Here is a 13,702-nt window from a genome sequence, read left to right as displayed (position 1 = left end):
ATGATTTCCTTGACCTCTTTCCTACTGCCAGATGAGCTACCATCCATACATCCCTACACACTTAGTCATTAATCATGAAAAGGTACTATAAATGCAGTGGACAATCTGACAGTGGCATAATGTAAACAAATATTTCCATCCCAATGGCCTAAAGTTGACCAAATTTCCAGGAAAGTGTCCAACCCATATGGGGAGGGGCAATCCCTTTCTGGCATGTCAGTCACATCAGGGTGTGCACTTGTCCTGTCACTTGGATCTGTGGAAAACTTGAATTTGTCTTATGTCACACTTTCACTCGGGTATCTATTAGGTGTCTCAGCCACTCACCATCTCCTCATCAATTCTATCCTCCATTTGTTTAAGTTCTAGGATTTGTAGCTGCTGTGTTTATCTGCAGATGATGGTCAATAGAGTCCCTCTGGAACCTAACTTCAGACAGCACATAGAGTGTCTGCACTCTCTGTATCCCAGAGTCAGCATGAGACAAAGCCCAACAACACATGTGGACTCTTCCCTCTCACCCTAAAGGACATGCTGATCCATTAGCTTCCTGATACACAACATGCTGACATCCAGCAGTCAATGGCCCTAGCAGTTCTTCATGGCCTCTGGCTCTCTCAAGTGCAGTCTTTAGTCATTCAGGAAATGGGAAAGGATCCATAACTTCTCCCTTCTCTGTACTTGCTCTAGTGTCCTTCCCTCCTGAGTGCTTTTGCAGTTCCCCTAGTTATAATCTACAAAGGGAGGTCTCATTCAGTCGGAGGTTCTGAGAAAGGATGATTCTGCCATTGTCCTGGGGACCTGGGTTTAAGTCACCCTCACAACTAATTTCTTTCCCTCCTTCAGCTTCCTTCCTGCAGATAATGGTGCATTTGAGGCCAGGACAGTCATGGATTCCTGAGGATCCAAGGAAAGTGGCTCATTGTTGCTAAGGATCCCAACTCAAATTAGCAACACTGGACTGAAAACACAAACTAAAATCCTCCTACCTGAGCAAGGTATGCAGAAAAAATGAGAGACTGCTGTTCTCAGGGACAAGTGTCCATATGGAATCTATAGTGATGATCTATGCCTGGCAGAGGAACAATGGTCAACTATCTAATGGGCCCCCTCAAAGTCTCCCTGCAGCTCAGAAGAACACCAAGGGCCTCAGCTCTGTCATTCCTGTATCACTGTGGAGCATCTGCCAAGAATGGACACCAGCATCTGTAGACCAGGGAGAGACTGGTTCCCACACTTTAGTTCCGTACGCCCAAACAGTAAAACAACATCCTATCCCCTAATGAGGTATGTACATAATGATAGAGGATTCTCCACACAAACTTGATTCACAAGAACAGGGCCTCTTTGGTAGCCACCCAAACCATCTGAAACCAGGCAAGAAGACGTGAGCAGTAGCCTTCGATCCCTGTACCTCAAGAGCAAATAACACTCATTCTGATAGGATACATGAGCTGGTCCTCGTTTATCTTCATTCTCCAATTCCTTCTATCTCCTATCCACATGAAGACCTTTCCTTCCCATGCTCTGATCGAATCTTGTTCTGCAATTCATGGAACACATTTGAAAAGTCGATCTGGACCTCCATGTCCTCATTTGTCCGTATGGACCTTCAGGATGGACAGTCTCTGGAAGATCCTGTGACAGCTGCAGGATGGGCTGAGCAGCTGTGTTTGTCCATATCTACGGCAGAAGCACTTGAGCCAATAGACTACCTAACAGTGCCATCCTGCCCTTAACAATGATGTAAGGATTCCCCTACCTCCATGTGAACCAACCTGCCTGCCCCAACACTGTGCTAATGTCGCTGCGGGAACACTAAGGACATGAGGACTATGAGAGTAGGATGCTGGATGCAAAAAAATGAGTCCCCTTTTAATACTGAGGCTCAGGCCTCAAAGGAGGTGGACTGCAAGGGTGAGAGCTGAGTGTTCCTTCTGGATATGAGTCAACACCAGCACGCAGGAATCCACCAGGTTTGGATGGACGATGCATCTGACCAGAAGAGGGGAGTAGTAAGTTTCTGGGGTACACTGAAAGATCCCTCACTCTGTGTAATTACCCAGGAAATGAAATAGTCTTGTCCATGTGGACATTGGTGCCCAAATGAGAAAAATAGTGTATATATCCCGACCACTTAAAAGTCATGCTTTTTCTGAGAGAACCTCTGAGCTCGAAAGACTGTGAAATAGTATGTCTGCCTGTACCAGAATCTTTCCTGAGTAGAGAATTTCATCAGGAAGGAAGAGGCCCAGAGCATGCACATATGTTGAACTCTTGAAGGGCACCCAGTTTGAAAGAGAACATCAAAGGCCTGAATCACTGTGAAACATGCTGTCTGCAAGTACTAGAACACTTCCTGAGAGCAAGGGACACTGCCAAACCACTAGAGCAAAAGTTATGATGGATAAAGAGACAGGTGTTCTGGTGACCTGTAACCCCATCAGGAGCCCTGAGGGTCACCTCCTGCTAAACCAAACATAACCTTTATCAGTGAAGGTCACTCCTGAGAAACCCTGTTGAGAAACCCTGCAGACAGGAAAGCCAAGGAGGCCTCCTCCTTCCCATTGTCATTGTCTTTTAAGGGAGCTTGAACAGGTTGGCTCCTACAGACTTCTTAAAAAGCCTGGAACACTCTGCTAATTCTGTGTTCCCGTACTCTTCAACTGAGTCAAGAGAAGAAAACAGATATTTGGAACTCTGATCCAATCAAATTAATATTCTGGTGATCAGAAGCCAAGACTGTACAGAGATTTCTGAGGCCTCTCCAGGAATTCTGTCCAGAATCACGCTCTGGAGGACTTCAGTGTGCGAGAATGTACAGTACATTGGATGGACTCTGGGGTCTAAGGAATGAAGTTTGTCCTCATTAGGACAAAAAGATACAAGAGGAACGCCCGAGTACATATAGAACACAGGGTGCCATGATGTGGAGCCCGAAGACAAGGGAGGCTGCTGAACACTCTAATGCCTGTATGAGTGAACTTGGACATGAACAGTGTAGCTGGATCTGTTTGCCTTCAGTTCAAGCTGCAATGTTGTCACCATCTCCTCTTTAAGCCCATGTATCCTTGACAAGGTTGTTCTGCCCTTCAAGCTCATATGATGGTTGTGCATGTAGGAGACCTAGCCTTCTGTCACCAAGGAAACAGAAAGCAGAGGAGGAATGTGACCGTGGGAGGCTGCAGGCAAAAGTGATGTGGGGCCACAACTGTACCTGGAAGCTACATGGTACAATCCCTGAGGCCCTGTTCAGACCTTCATTCTATTCTGGTGTCTTCCTAGTGACAGCCCTGCTAGCCAATGACAACAACTTCTCCCTGATCTTCCCCAGCCTTGCTTCCCAGTCCTGAGACTTGAAGAGCACAGAGGAAGGCCTCTTGTAGGTCAGTCACTGGCTCTGGACCATTGACCACTACCACTGCTTTTACTTGGGATGGTGTTCAAATTGTGGGATGTCTGAGAAAGCTGGGTTCCACGTTTTTGCTATGCAACCTGTTCCTCACGTCCTGGACTTTGCCGGCTCCAGTCCTCAGGTACTATCATGGAAGCCATTACTCTCTCCACAGTCCTGTCATTTTTACCCACAAATAGTAAGGATGTAGATTCACTGTAGATGTGAGCACAGCTTGTAAACTGTCTATGTGAATTGGTGTCATCTGTCCTTTTGTCAGTTGCCATTCAGTAAGCATTGTGACGTGTAAGGCTCTCAGGAGAAGCCAGATCCCAGTGGCATTAGTGTGACAAACAAGCTGTGCCCAAGGAGCTGACACTCTGGCAGAGTCCAGGACATCCAGGAAGACAGAGGTGGTGAGGTAAGTCTGCATCAAAACAGGTAAAAACAGTAATAAAACTGTCAGTTCCCATCCTTGTACAGGTTGTTGGGAAACACTGTCCCTGAGAAGACAGCTCTGTCGAGCTGAGCCTGGAGAGAAAGAAGGCATGAGAAGGAAGGCAATGGCAGCCATGTGACAGGCAGCCATCAAGACCTGACAAGTGTCTGTGATACTGTCATAGATATTTATGGACACCCTAAAAGGACATTTATTGTGTTTCATCTCTTAATGAAATGCTGTTCTCCACGCACATCACAGACCCTGGGAGTGTTGGGTATTGCTACCTGCCAAAGGCCTGAAGTGTGCACTACTGCTGGTGGTGGGATTGTCAGAAGGTGAGGAGGCCATCCTGATAGAGAGACAGTGTAGGAATCCCAGAAACAACAGCCATGTTGCTGCATGTGGCTAACCATCGTTGATTTTGCATGTCAGTTTCTAAGCCGGTAAGGAGTGCAGATAAAAACTGTCACCAGAGGTAATCCTGAACCTCGGTTGTACACCAGCACTGTAGTTGGCTTTATCTCCCATGCAGACACTCAGTCTCCCTCAGCACACCCTCTTACTGTCCAGGAATTTTCTTAGCTATACAAATAACACACTGGGTTGTTACAGGTCGAATGACCTAGCCAAATCCTGTGTTCTCTTACATTCTGTCCCTGTCCTCTTTTTAGATATCACCAACTATGACTCTGACATCCAATGAAGCAGTCGAGGGCCATGATGCTTTTCTGACTGAGGCAACACAGCCTGGAGCCCAAATCCCGAGGCTGTGCACCAAAGTCCTTCCGTTTGTCACTGGTGAGCAGAGTCTGACCTGAAAGTCTGGACCTGATCTCTCAGTGAAGGCAAAACCGCTTGACCTCTGATTTTGAACTGCAATTGTAGCTACTGCTGCTATTGATTTAAAAATCTAGTTCAATATGTGAAAAAATACACTTTTCAATCTCCTGGAACATTCTGTCTCACAGAGGACCGTGTCTACACTTCAAAGGAAAGTCCAGGGAAAGGAAGATGGGGAGGTCCCATGTGGATTTTTCACTATGTGATTGATCTCAACCCACTTCCCAAAGTTCCTTTAGTTCCAGCATCAAATTAGTAGGCCTAGGATGAATAGAGCCCTGAAGTGCTGATAGAGACTGAGGGCTCCCTGGGTGGCGTGTCCCATGAACAGACACTTCAGGGTCGTTGGTGTGGTCCGATTTCTCCTCACTCTTTGAACATCATAGGTTATGAATGCTCTCCCTGAACACTCCGATATTCACTGGTCAGTTTGCAGTCCTGCCTACCACTTCAGGAACGTTCTCCCACTCTGATGACTTCTGGGATCCAGCTTCCTTTTCTATAAAGGGTGCTTAGTGCTGTAAAACGGGAATCTGACTAACACAGTGTGTTGAATAGCTGGTCTTCTGTAATGCCTAGAAGCAGCACAAGATGGGGCCACTGGACACAGTCATCCCTGTATCCTTCAGCACCGTAGAATTTGTGATTAGTTATCAGCACAGAAAAACACTTTTCTTTGATTAAATCTTTTCTGATTCTTTTCTAAATACTAGAACTAAATACTCAATACCAGAACTGACCTGATTGTGTAGGAACATGGGAATATCCTCTAAAGATCTACCATATACACACCCTCTGCTGTCCTCTACTTCTGGGCACTTGATCCCTGTGACTGTCTTCCTGGGATGCTCACCCTCTCGTTTATTTACACATCTTTTCTCCAGTGTCCCAGTACATTGTCATTATGTGAAGAAGTAGTGGGGACTCTGTCCTTATCATCCCATGGTATTCCATACTCTCAATTGTCCCTTGCAGATCCTGGTGCTTTCCCACAAGAAGTTGCTCAATGTGGCTACCAGGGAGGCCAAACATAAGCCTGTGTCTGCAGACAGGAGGGCACCAACAATGTGTCAAGCAACCTCATCTGCATCGTCACAAGCATCTGCAGTGTGGATATCTGGTCAACATGGTATGGCCCCTCCCTTCCCTGGTTGCCACCATCAAGTGTCATATAGGTCATCCATTTCAGTGCCAAGATCTAGAATTCCTCTGCTGGTTAGGGCTTGGAAAAGGTCCAAGAGCACATGTGATGGCGTTTTGTGTTATTGGTTATTCCTTAAATGTGGGAAATCTGTGTATCCAACTGTTGCAGAGTGCCTTCTTCTCTTGCTCTCCCCCCATGCTTTAGGAAGGATGCTGCTCACTAATTGTCTCTCAGGGACATGGTGGCACAGGGGAAGCAATGAGCTTATTATCAGAATGCCTCTTGACATTATTGGTACTTCCTAGAAGGTCATTAGTGGAGAGATGTTCAGAGTTCTGAGAACTCCTCTCTGCTGTCATCTGACATATGACAGGCACTGACAGAGTCTCTCTAACCCTTGAGAGGACACCCTGAATGCGGTTCTTAGAATACGAATGGAGATCAGACATTCATAGGGAGTGAAGCCATGCCCACCTGGTCCCACCGAGCAGGAGTTGGGAGCTACTGTTTGATAAATTTGACTGACTAAGAGAACCACCAGATAACTTCCACTGTTGTCTGAGTTGTTGTTTTTAAGTGTCAGTGTGATTATCTGAAACAAAATATTCTTAGTTTCATTTCAATCCAGTGACTTAACACTTCCTGGTATACTGCATTAGCACAGTGTAGCCAAGGCACTATAAAGGGGCTACCCATGTTCTATCCACAGGCAGGAGTGTAGAGAAATTAATGCATGCATGTAGGCTTGCTTGCTAGTGCTCATCTAAAGGCCTCTGCTCTTATGAAGTCTTTCCCTAAGCCTAGGGAATAGCACTGCTAAAGTTCTTGTTACTTCCCATGTCATTTAAGATCATGAAATCGATTCTCTACAGACTTGCTCACAGGAGAACGTCATCTAGAGGATTCCTTTGTGAAGACTCTCCCTCCAGGTCACTTTTCCTGTACTAATTGACAGTTATAAATAAAGATCATGAATTTCTCCCAGTGGCCACCTCGCCGCTCAACATTGAAAACTGTCAGACTTGTAACTAGAGGCTTTAGCTTCTCATTTTACCTAGGGTCAAAGCTGACATCTTGTAGAGTGTCCTTTCTGGCCTTCTCAGTTTCTCCCCATATTATACCTGACAGTGTTTCCATTCAGCCATCAGCTCAACACTATGATGTATGTACTGTGTCATTGACTAGTACTTTCTAGGCAGAGATAAAAATTTCACAGCAGACTTGTTGGCCTTCAGGTTGATCTTTTTCTTTTTCTGTTTCCTCTGCCAGGTCGTTTGACAGTTGTGGAGCCCCTCCCACCAATAAAGGTTAGCAACTTGTCGGGCTTTCATGGCATTTATGGCAGCTAGATTGTGCTTCTTTGAGTAAGTCCAAATCAGTGCTACTAGGTATGTATGATGCTTATACACCTTACCCTAATTTAAACAGATGGTGTGGGCACTGAGAACATGTAGCCCTGCAAAGCATTTTAAATTATTCACATATTTCTCATTTACCTATTCACTCTCCCCTACATCCTGTCTGTAGTCTGTCTCTTCTCTCTCTTCTCTGTTTTTATATCTTTTGTTCCGTCTTTTTCTCATTCTTGGCATCTGTTTCTGACTCTCTCCTGTTCTCTTTCTTACTGCCTAGCTGCCTCTTTGTCTGTCTATACATCTGTCTCTCCCTTGCTCTATCTCTGTCTCTCTTTCTCTGTCTCTCTCTTCCTCTCCCTCTACCTACCCCCCCTCTATCTCTCTCTCCCTCCCTCCCCATCCTCTCTCTCCCTCTGTGTGTGTGTGTGTGTGTGTCCATGCATGTGGGGGCAGGTAGCATGTATATTTCCTGGAGAGCCTGTGGAGGTCAAAGTTTAACTCAAGTGAGGTCTTTCTCAAACTCATAAAGGACCTAGTAACTGAACTCTACTACCTATTATTGGAAAAGCTTTTGTAGGTGAAGAACCTGAAGGATCTGAGGCTGTGCCAGTACATGCTGGAGAAATACTTGACTGGACTCGGGAGTAGGAGCCTAGGCATTGGCCCACAGATGTGCTGTTCTCCTTCTTTGGATACCCGTCGCAACAACACAATCTTCTCTGTCTACTGGAGTTGTCTTGGTTGTAGATTTGGAGATCCTCAATCTCTCAGCTTAGTTCTCTAATGTTAAGTCATATCGACTCTTAGCATAGTACTTTATTTGCCACTGTTCTTTCTACCTTTATTTTGCCAGAACTTTCTATGGGTAAGACATTCCTTCTGTAACATTTTATGATGTGTAAGACCACACAAGGGTACCCAGAGTCCATACACAATGTGCTCTTATTATCCTGTGAGAAGTCCAAGCCAGTAACCCAATCTTAACTCAGTGGTGAGAAGGAACTTAAAACTTAGAACAGGACTTGTTTTCATTCCTTTCTTGTTAGTATCATTCACAACTTCTGTAGAAGGTGGGAGTCCAGAAAGCAAAGGGCGGGATTTTCTCACATGATCTTGACCCATGTTGGGTTTTCTGTCTTCCATCTCCACCTTTAACATTTAATATACCACATCTCTCCAAAGGTCATGCCTATTCTAGTGTGCTGCACTCAGTGAAGAAGTTGGAGTAAGCGTCAAAAGAGTGAAGGCCAAGCTCTGACTGTGACAGAGAGTTTGAGATAGACAACTGATGCTTTGAAAAACACGTGACTTCTCCCTGGGACCTCCATCTACTGTAAATAACCAACAACCTGTTCAAGGATCAATGTGCCTCTGAGATGAGGACAACAAGGTAGAAGGGAGTCCACAGAAGGAAACGGGTCTGAGGGCTAACACCATAACGCTTCCAATTCTGTCTTCTAGGCATCACTAACAAATCTATATAGTCCTACCTCCCAGAAGATGAGTGAAGGTGTTACAGTTAGGATGATTGTTGACATGAGGCTCTCAGAGGTTCTCCACAAATCTGAAGGACAAGATTGAGATTGCCATTCTTATGGTCTTTCCATAGTCTCCCCTTGCAATCAGAATGGACCATCACTATGGACCTCATCTATTAGATGCAGGTAAGATGATCATCTTAGGAAACCTAGTCTTTGCTGCTGAGATACTGGGATTCCAAACAACTCTGAGAGGAGAGGGTACAAAGTGGAGCTCAGTCCTGCCTCTCATACCACACATAGCTGATGTCCTGAGGTTCTGTTCTCAGGAGGCATGGAGGGCATGTATCTATTTCATGTAAAAAGAAACTGTTACGAGCAGTCTGAGGTCCCTGTAATTAGAGCTGAGTCTTTGATTGTACCACATCGTAAGCAAGTGAGGTTGGAAACATTGTTGCAAATGACAAGAGCCACCACTCTCCCTGCAACTGTTGTAAGGGATGTTCCCTGTACATCTTTATCCTATGTGATGTAGGTGTGAGTTAGATACTGACTAGAATAACAACTCAATGATTCTAAATTATTGATATATGGAAGGACAGCGTATTGGTTGTGTCTTGGTAAATGTACCCATGTCTGTCCATGACTGAGTTAAGTAATACACTGTGTCCTTGTGTGAAGGGGAAACCAAGGCCCTTCTGAGGTCTCTCCTGACAGTGACTGCCCCAACAACAGTGAAACTCATCAAGTCTCACAGGAAAGGGCCACATTTGAATCCCTGCTTGACAGGCCACAGACTCAGGATCATTCCTTCCTCTTGGCTTATTTTGTAAAACAGTCTCCTCCCCAGACACAGCCATTTCAGTCATTCTCAAAGCCATCACCTTGACACAATTTCCATATCTTCCAACTCATAGCACTCTCTTTGTGTAACAGGGAAAGTTCTTGGTCATGCCCAGTGTCCTAACAATTCTAGAGTAAGCCTGCTTTGCTGCACATTTAGACTTGTCACATCAGGCTTCGTTCTTGTGTAACATGGGCAGATGTCGGCCATGCCCAGTGTCCTAACAACTCTAGAATGAGCCCACTTCACTTCACAACTAGGCCTGTCACAGCAGGCTTTACTGTGAGCCGTGTGGACATCTTCTTCCTTCTGTATGGTTTCCCTGTATAGTAGACAAGGGAATGATATCTCAGGATATCTCTCCACCATGTAAGTCTTCACACCTTCTCCGTCATGTCCTTGGCCTTTTGAGGTGAGCCAAAGCAGCAATTCCATCCATTGCAAAAGGCAGTAACTCACACCCCATTCTTTCCGGACCTGGCCCAGATCTCACCTCCAAACTATTTAGAGCACTTAATCCATCTCCCAATTCTCTGAGGTCCAGATGATGAGCTGGCACTTGAAGGGAATGCAGAGGTGACAGATCCTCTCATGATGATCCTCAGAGAATTTAGCTATTAAGACCAAAATAGAGGGAGACCATGACTGCAAGCTGACCTTTGTGAGCAACATATCCTCTCGGGACATGAAGCAATGACATTGGGATGTCTCTAAAGAGGCAACGCCCCATACTCTTCATAGCAGTGTTCTGTCTATTTAAAACTCGGGGAAGAGGTGGGCTCCTTCTCCCATAGATGTGAGCAGGGTTGTCAATTTCTTCTGGCCCAAGACAGATCCGTGGATCACATATCTGATTCTTTCTGATCCCTGGAAATCCCAGGATCCTCTGAGTTTAACATAGGCAGCCACTGGGATACAGGTCAGTGTGGTCTCTAATGTTGCTGTGCCTCCATTTGCTGACATTGTGGCTACACTGCAACCATGCTCTCTGGGTTCACAGAATGCTACGCTGTACTCTAAGCTTTCCCAGTCTCAAGGGTGGACTCAATCTGGCTTGGTACTACCACTTTTTTTGGAGGTTGCATCCTAAAATGCCATGTGCTCTTCATAATGCCATTAAATGCTTTTACTATTGTTTGGTACATATGAACATTCATGAAAATCAACATAAAACTCTACATACAAGATGTATTCAAAAACAGTAAATGCTGTTTTTCTAAGCCATTATACTCCTGAACCACTGCTCCATCCCTATGAGTTATCAAACCACCAAGATTGGCTCTGTCGCATCTGGCCAGTGTTTCCTGGGGATGTCTCCTTCTGGTTCCTAGCAATGACCCTGCTGCTTTAGGCAGGCAGACTATGTCATTTTTCTCAGATGGTTGTTGTGAAGACCCTCTCACTTGTATTGTCTGATGTGCAGTCAGTATAACATAGCTTGCAAGAAGCAGTTGAAAAGACCACTTGTAATGTTGTGTCATGGGCTTAATTGTCAAGGAAACTCGTAGACATGAGACCGACAAGAGTAAAGAAAAAAAACTGTGAAATTCTATCTAATTCCCTGTGATGTGTTCAAATGTGTGATGCTCAAGATGGTGCTTAAGATTTGGAGAATTCATTTGTTAGTGTGGAGCCTAAATAGTCCTTTTTAAAAGGCTAGGCTCAGGCATAGCCAGGCAGAGTCCAAACAGTTGTACTCCAGTACTGAAAGACAAATCTACTAAAAGCCTTTGGCATTCCCACAACCGCGTAAAGACAGATGGTCCTACTGGATGTCACAAATGATCCTTTTATTGTAGGTAACTGTCATCTTTTAGGGTTTTATCCTCCTAATCTGTCATGTGTCCTTGCTGTCTCTAAGACTATGTCATGTTCTTTTTTTGAAGTACCAGCCTTCCCATAATCTGGTACATTACAAAGTTTGGAAGATGTTGCAATGAGGGGTCGGCTGGCATATGCCCTAAGTAGAAGCTGAGTGAGTTGTGGGGATTTCCTGAGTTCAAGGTACCTGAGCAGAGTGAGGCAGGACAGGTACCCACAGTCTGGAATCACTGGTCAAGCTTTGTGTGTACACTGCTCTACTGTGGGTGGCAGTGCAGAACGAGAACTGGACGCTTAGCTGGCTTGCTCCTCACTACTCTCTCACAGATTTTCATCTTGGACCAAACTGCTTCTGATCAAGGCACAGTCTCGTGTGTGATAAGTTTCTCTTTATGGGTTGGTTGATGAGTTAGGATTCTCAACGGATACTGTTTTGTAGACCATTGTGTGCCTCCATTTTGAGCCCTGCTTTTGGTATCACCAAGTCATGTGATCCCTCCAGACTTCTTCCCAACATTTATCATCATGTATAAACCTTCCATCCAGCTCTGAGAATTCATTTTCCAGAAAGTAGATCATCCTTGGATGGCAATGACATCTTTGGGCCCTCATAAGCCAATCCTGGTGGAGAGTAGAGATCTGTCAGTCATTGGAGGAAAGAGTCTCTTCTGGTTCATGATGAGCAGATTCCAGGCGACTTTTATCAAGTGTAATAAGGTGATCTAGACCCTTTGTTTGTTAAGTAAGTGCCCAGAAAATTTATTTTACCCTCCTCCCCCACATTTGCACAAAAGGCATAAGAAGTCTACTGAAGTGTTTTGGGTCATTAGAGCCCTGCTTGTGTCTTTAGCAAGGTACTGCTCTGCGAAGAAAACTCTGGACAGTGGCATATCTGCAATGTGTCCCTATATCTTCACGATGCTCCTATGAGACCAGGAAATAGAGAGCACACAGTAACATTAAAATATAAACTCTGTTGTATGACTGTTGGGCTGTGCACAGTAGAGTGGTCATTCTTTAGAAGTACCATTTGGACATTTTTCAGCTATGGAGAAAGAACCCTTTGTCCATCATCTTCACCGCTGGATGTGTTTATATTTGTGTCGCAGACCTTGAGCTTTTGAGTCTCCAAGGGGAATCTTGGTCATGTTACTACAGGATGTGCAGTGGGTCTCCTTGACTGTCTTCTGTACATTGACAAAACAGGTGATGCTTTCTATAACTCGGCGTAGGTCCCTGAAGGTGTAGTTGTGTCTCTCTCCCTTTGAGTACCCAGGATCTTCATATTCTCTGTGCTCACCCCATTCTCAAAGTTTTGTAAAACTTGATCCCCAGTCATGGTCTGTCCACAAGTGACCAGGCATTTGATGTGTACTTGAGGACACCCCTGACTGGATATTTCCAGTTTTTACCCCATTGTAGTGAGGAGAACAAAGACCTGGAGATGTCATATTGTTCCCTAGTACAGGCCATGCAGAAGAAAACTGGGCAACCAACAGCAGAATTTCTGAGTGCTCGAACCCTGTCATTTTCTACAGGTTGTCTAGCAAGCCTCTGGACAGGCAGCATGGCAGAAATCAACTCTTTCCAAAAAAAAGGCTGCTGCTGACACAGTGGATAGAGCACACACAAGCTCCCTGTCTGACTCCTTCAGCTCCTGCATGTCTCCTTGGCTAACATTTCAGAGCTTCTGATTCTTCAGACATCAGGTTAGAGGGACAGGAATGGCAATGAGGGTTTTCTTAGTCATTGGTAGAGTTCAAAGATGTCTGGTATGTTCAAAAACTATTGGGAAAGAGCTGGAAACATATCTTCTGAAAAAAATATCCCCTCCATTTACACAGTCTCCTTCGCTTTGTTCTCCACATTCAGCTTCTTGATACTGAAGAGATTGTTCTACCTGATGAGCCCAGGCCTAGAAGATGGACTGCATCCAAGAAGCCTGGTCCATCTAAGGCCAAGTCACATCTTTAAGAAATATTTGAAAGCATTTGTGCACAGGATAAAGGTGCAAGGACCAAAGTCTCCTTAGACTTTCCAGCATACAGAGGGTCTGACAGACTCAGGTCAAAGGTTACGTCTGAAGCCTAGATCATGAAGAAGGCCCCACTCCACAGTAGAAGCCTGTGGCTGATGCTGTTGCAACCAGGACTATGATTGTGAAACTTTTGTCTGTTCAGGATAGCAGGTTCAGGAATCTTGTGCCCAGGTATCCACAGGCCTTTTTTCATACATTTCTTGGTATAATTTTGCAAGTCCTGACTTTGGACATGTCGGGTGCTGATGGTATCTCACTTGATATATAGTCCAAGAAAGATTTTTACCCCTTTAAGGGGCTGGAAATAGACTGGCCTCACAGTTACCATTAAAACTGAAGTTCTGTC

At 45.0% G+C, this 13,702-nt stretch overlaps 1 protein-coding gene and 1 long non-coding RNA gene across 16 annotated transcripts in view; one reads left to right on the top strand and one right to left on the bottom strand.

The window, feature by feature from the left end:
- The window catches only part of LOC148004570 (uncharacterized), a 92,395-nt gene that overhangs the window by 36,119 nt on the left and 42,574 nt on the right, over nt 1-13,702 (bottom strand). The gene's annotated exons all lie outside the window — the stretch shown is intronic.
- Nucleotides 1-13,702, top strand: part of LOC148004572 (putative sperm motility kinase W) — a 21,284-nt gene extending 7,582 nt beyond the window's left edge. Inside the window, exons 1-11 of one of the 15 annotated variants that reach the window (XR_015625133.1) lie at nt 2,780-3,231; nt 3,335-3,536; nt 3,675-3,815; nt 4,508-4,634; nt 5,652-5,805; nt 7,090-7,127; nt 8,358-8,565; nt 8,785-8,839; nt 12,364-12,524; nt 12,857-13,027; nt 13,191-13,702. Coding sequence is in view for 1 of the 15 variants with exons in the window: in XM_087559657.1 (XP_087415783.1) it covers nt 5,742-5,805; nt 7,090-7,127; nt 7,753-7,915; nt 8,358-8,404 (312 nt within the window). In the remaining 14 variants the exon portion in view is untranslated. Of the gene's footprint in view, nt 1-846; nt 3,537-3,674; nt 3,816-4,507; nt 4,635-5,651; nt 5,806-7,089; nt 8,840-12,363; nt 12,525-12,856; nt 13,028-13,190 lie in introns of those variants that run through there. The other 14 variants (XM_087559654.1, XM_087559652.1, XM_087559657.1 and 11 more) reach the window with 14 other exon arrangements.

This window comes from Rattus norvegicus, chromosome 7 (assembly GCF_021556685.1).
Source record: "Rattus norvegicus strain SHRSP/BbbUtx chromosome 7, alternate assembly SHRSP_T2T, whole genome shotgun sequence".
NCBI classification, from domain to species: Eukaryota; Metazoa; Chordata; class Mammalia; order Rodentia; family Muridae; genus Rattus; species Rattus norvegicus.
Note: the sequence above shows the minus strand (reverse complement) of the source record. Positions and strands in the feature narration are given on the sequence as shown.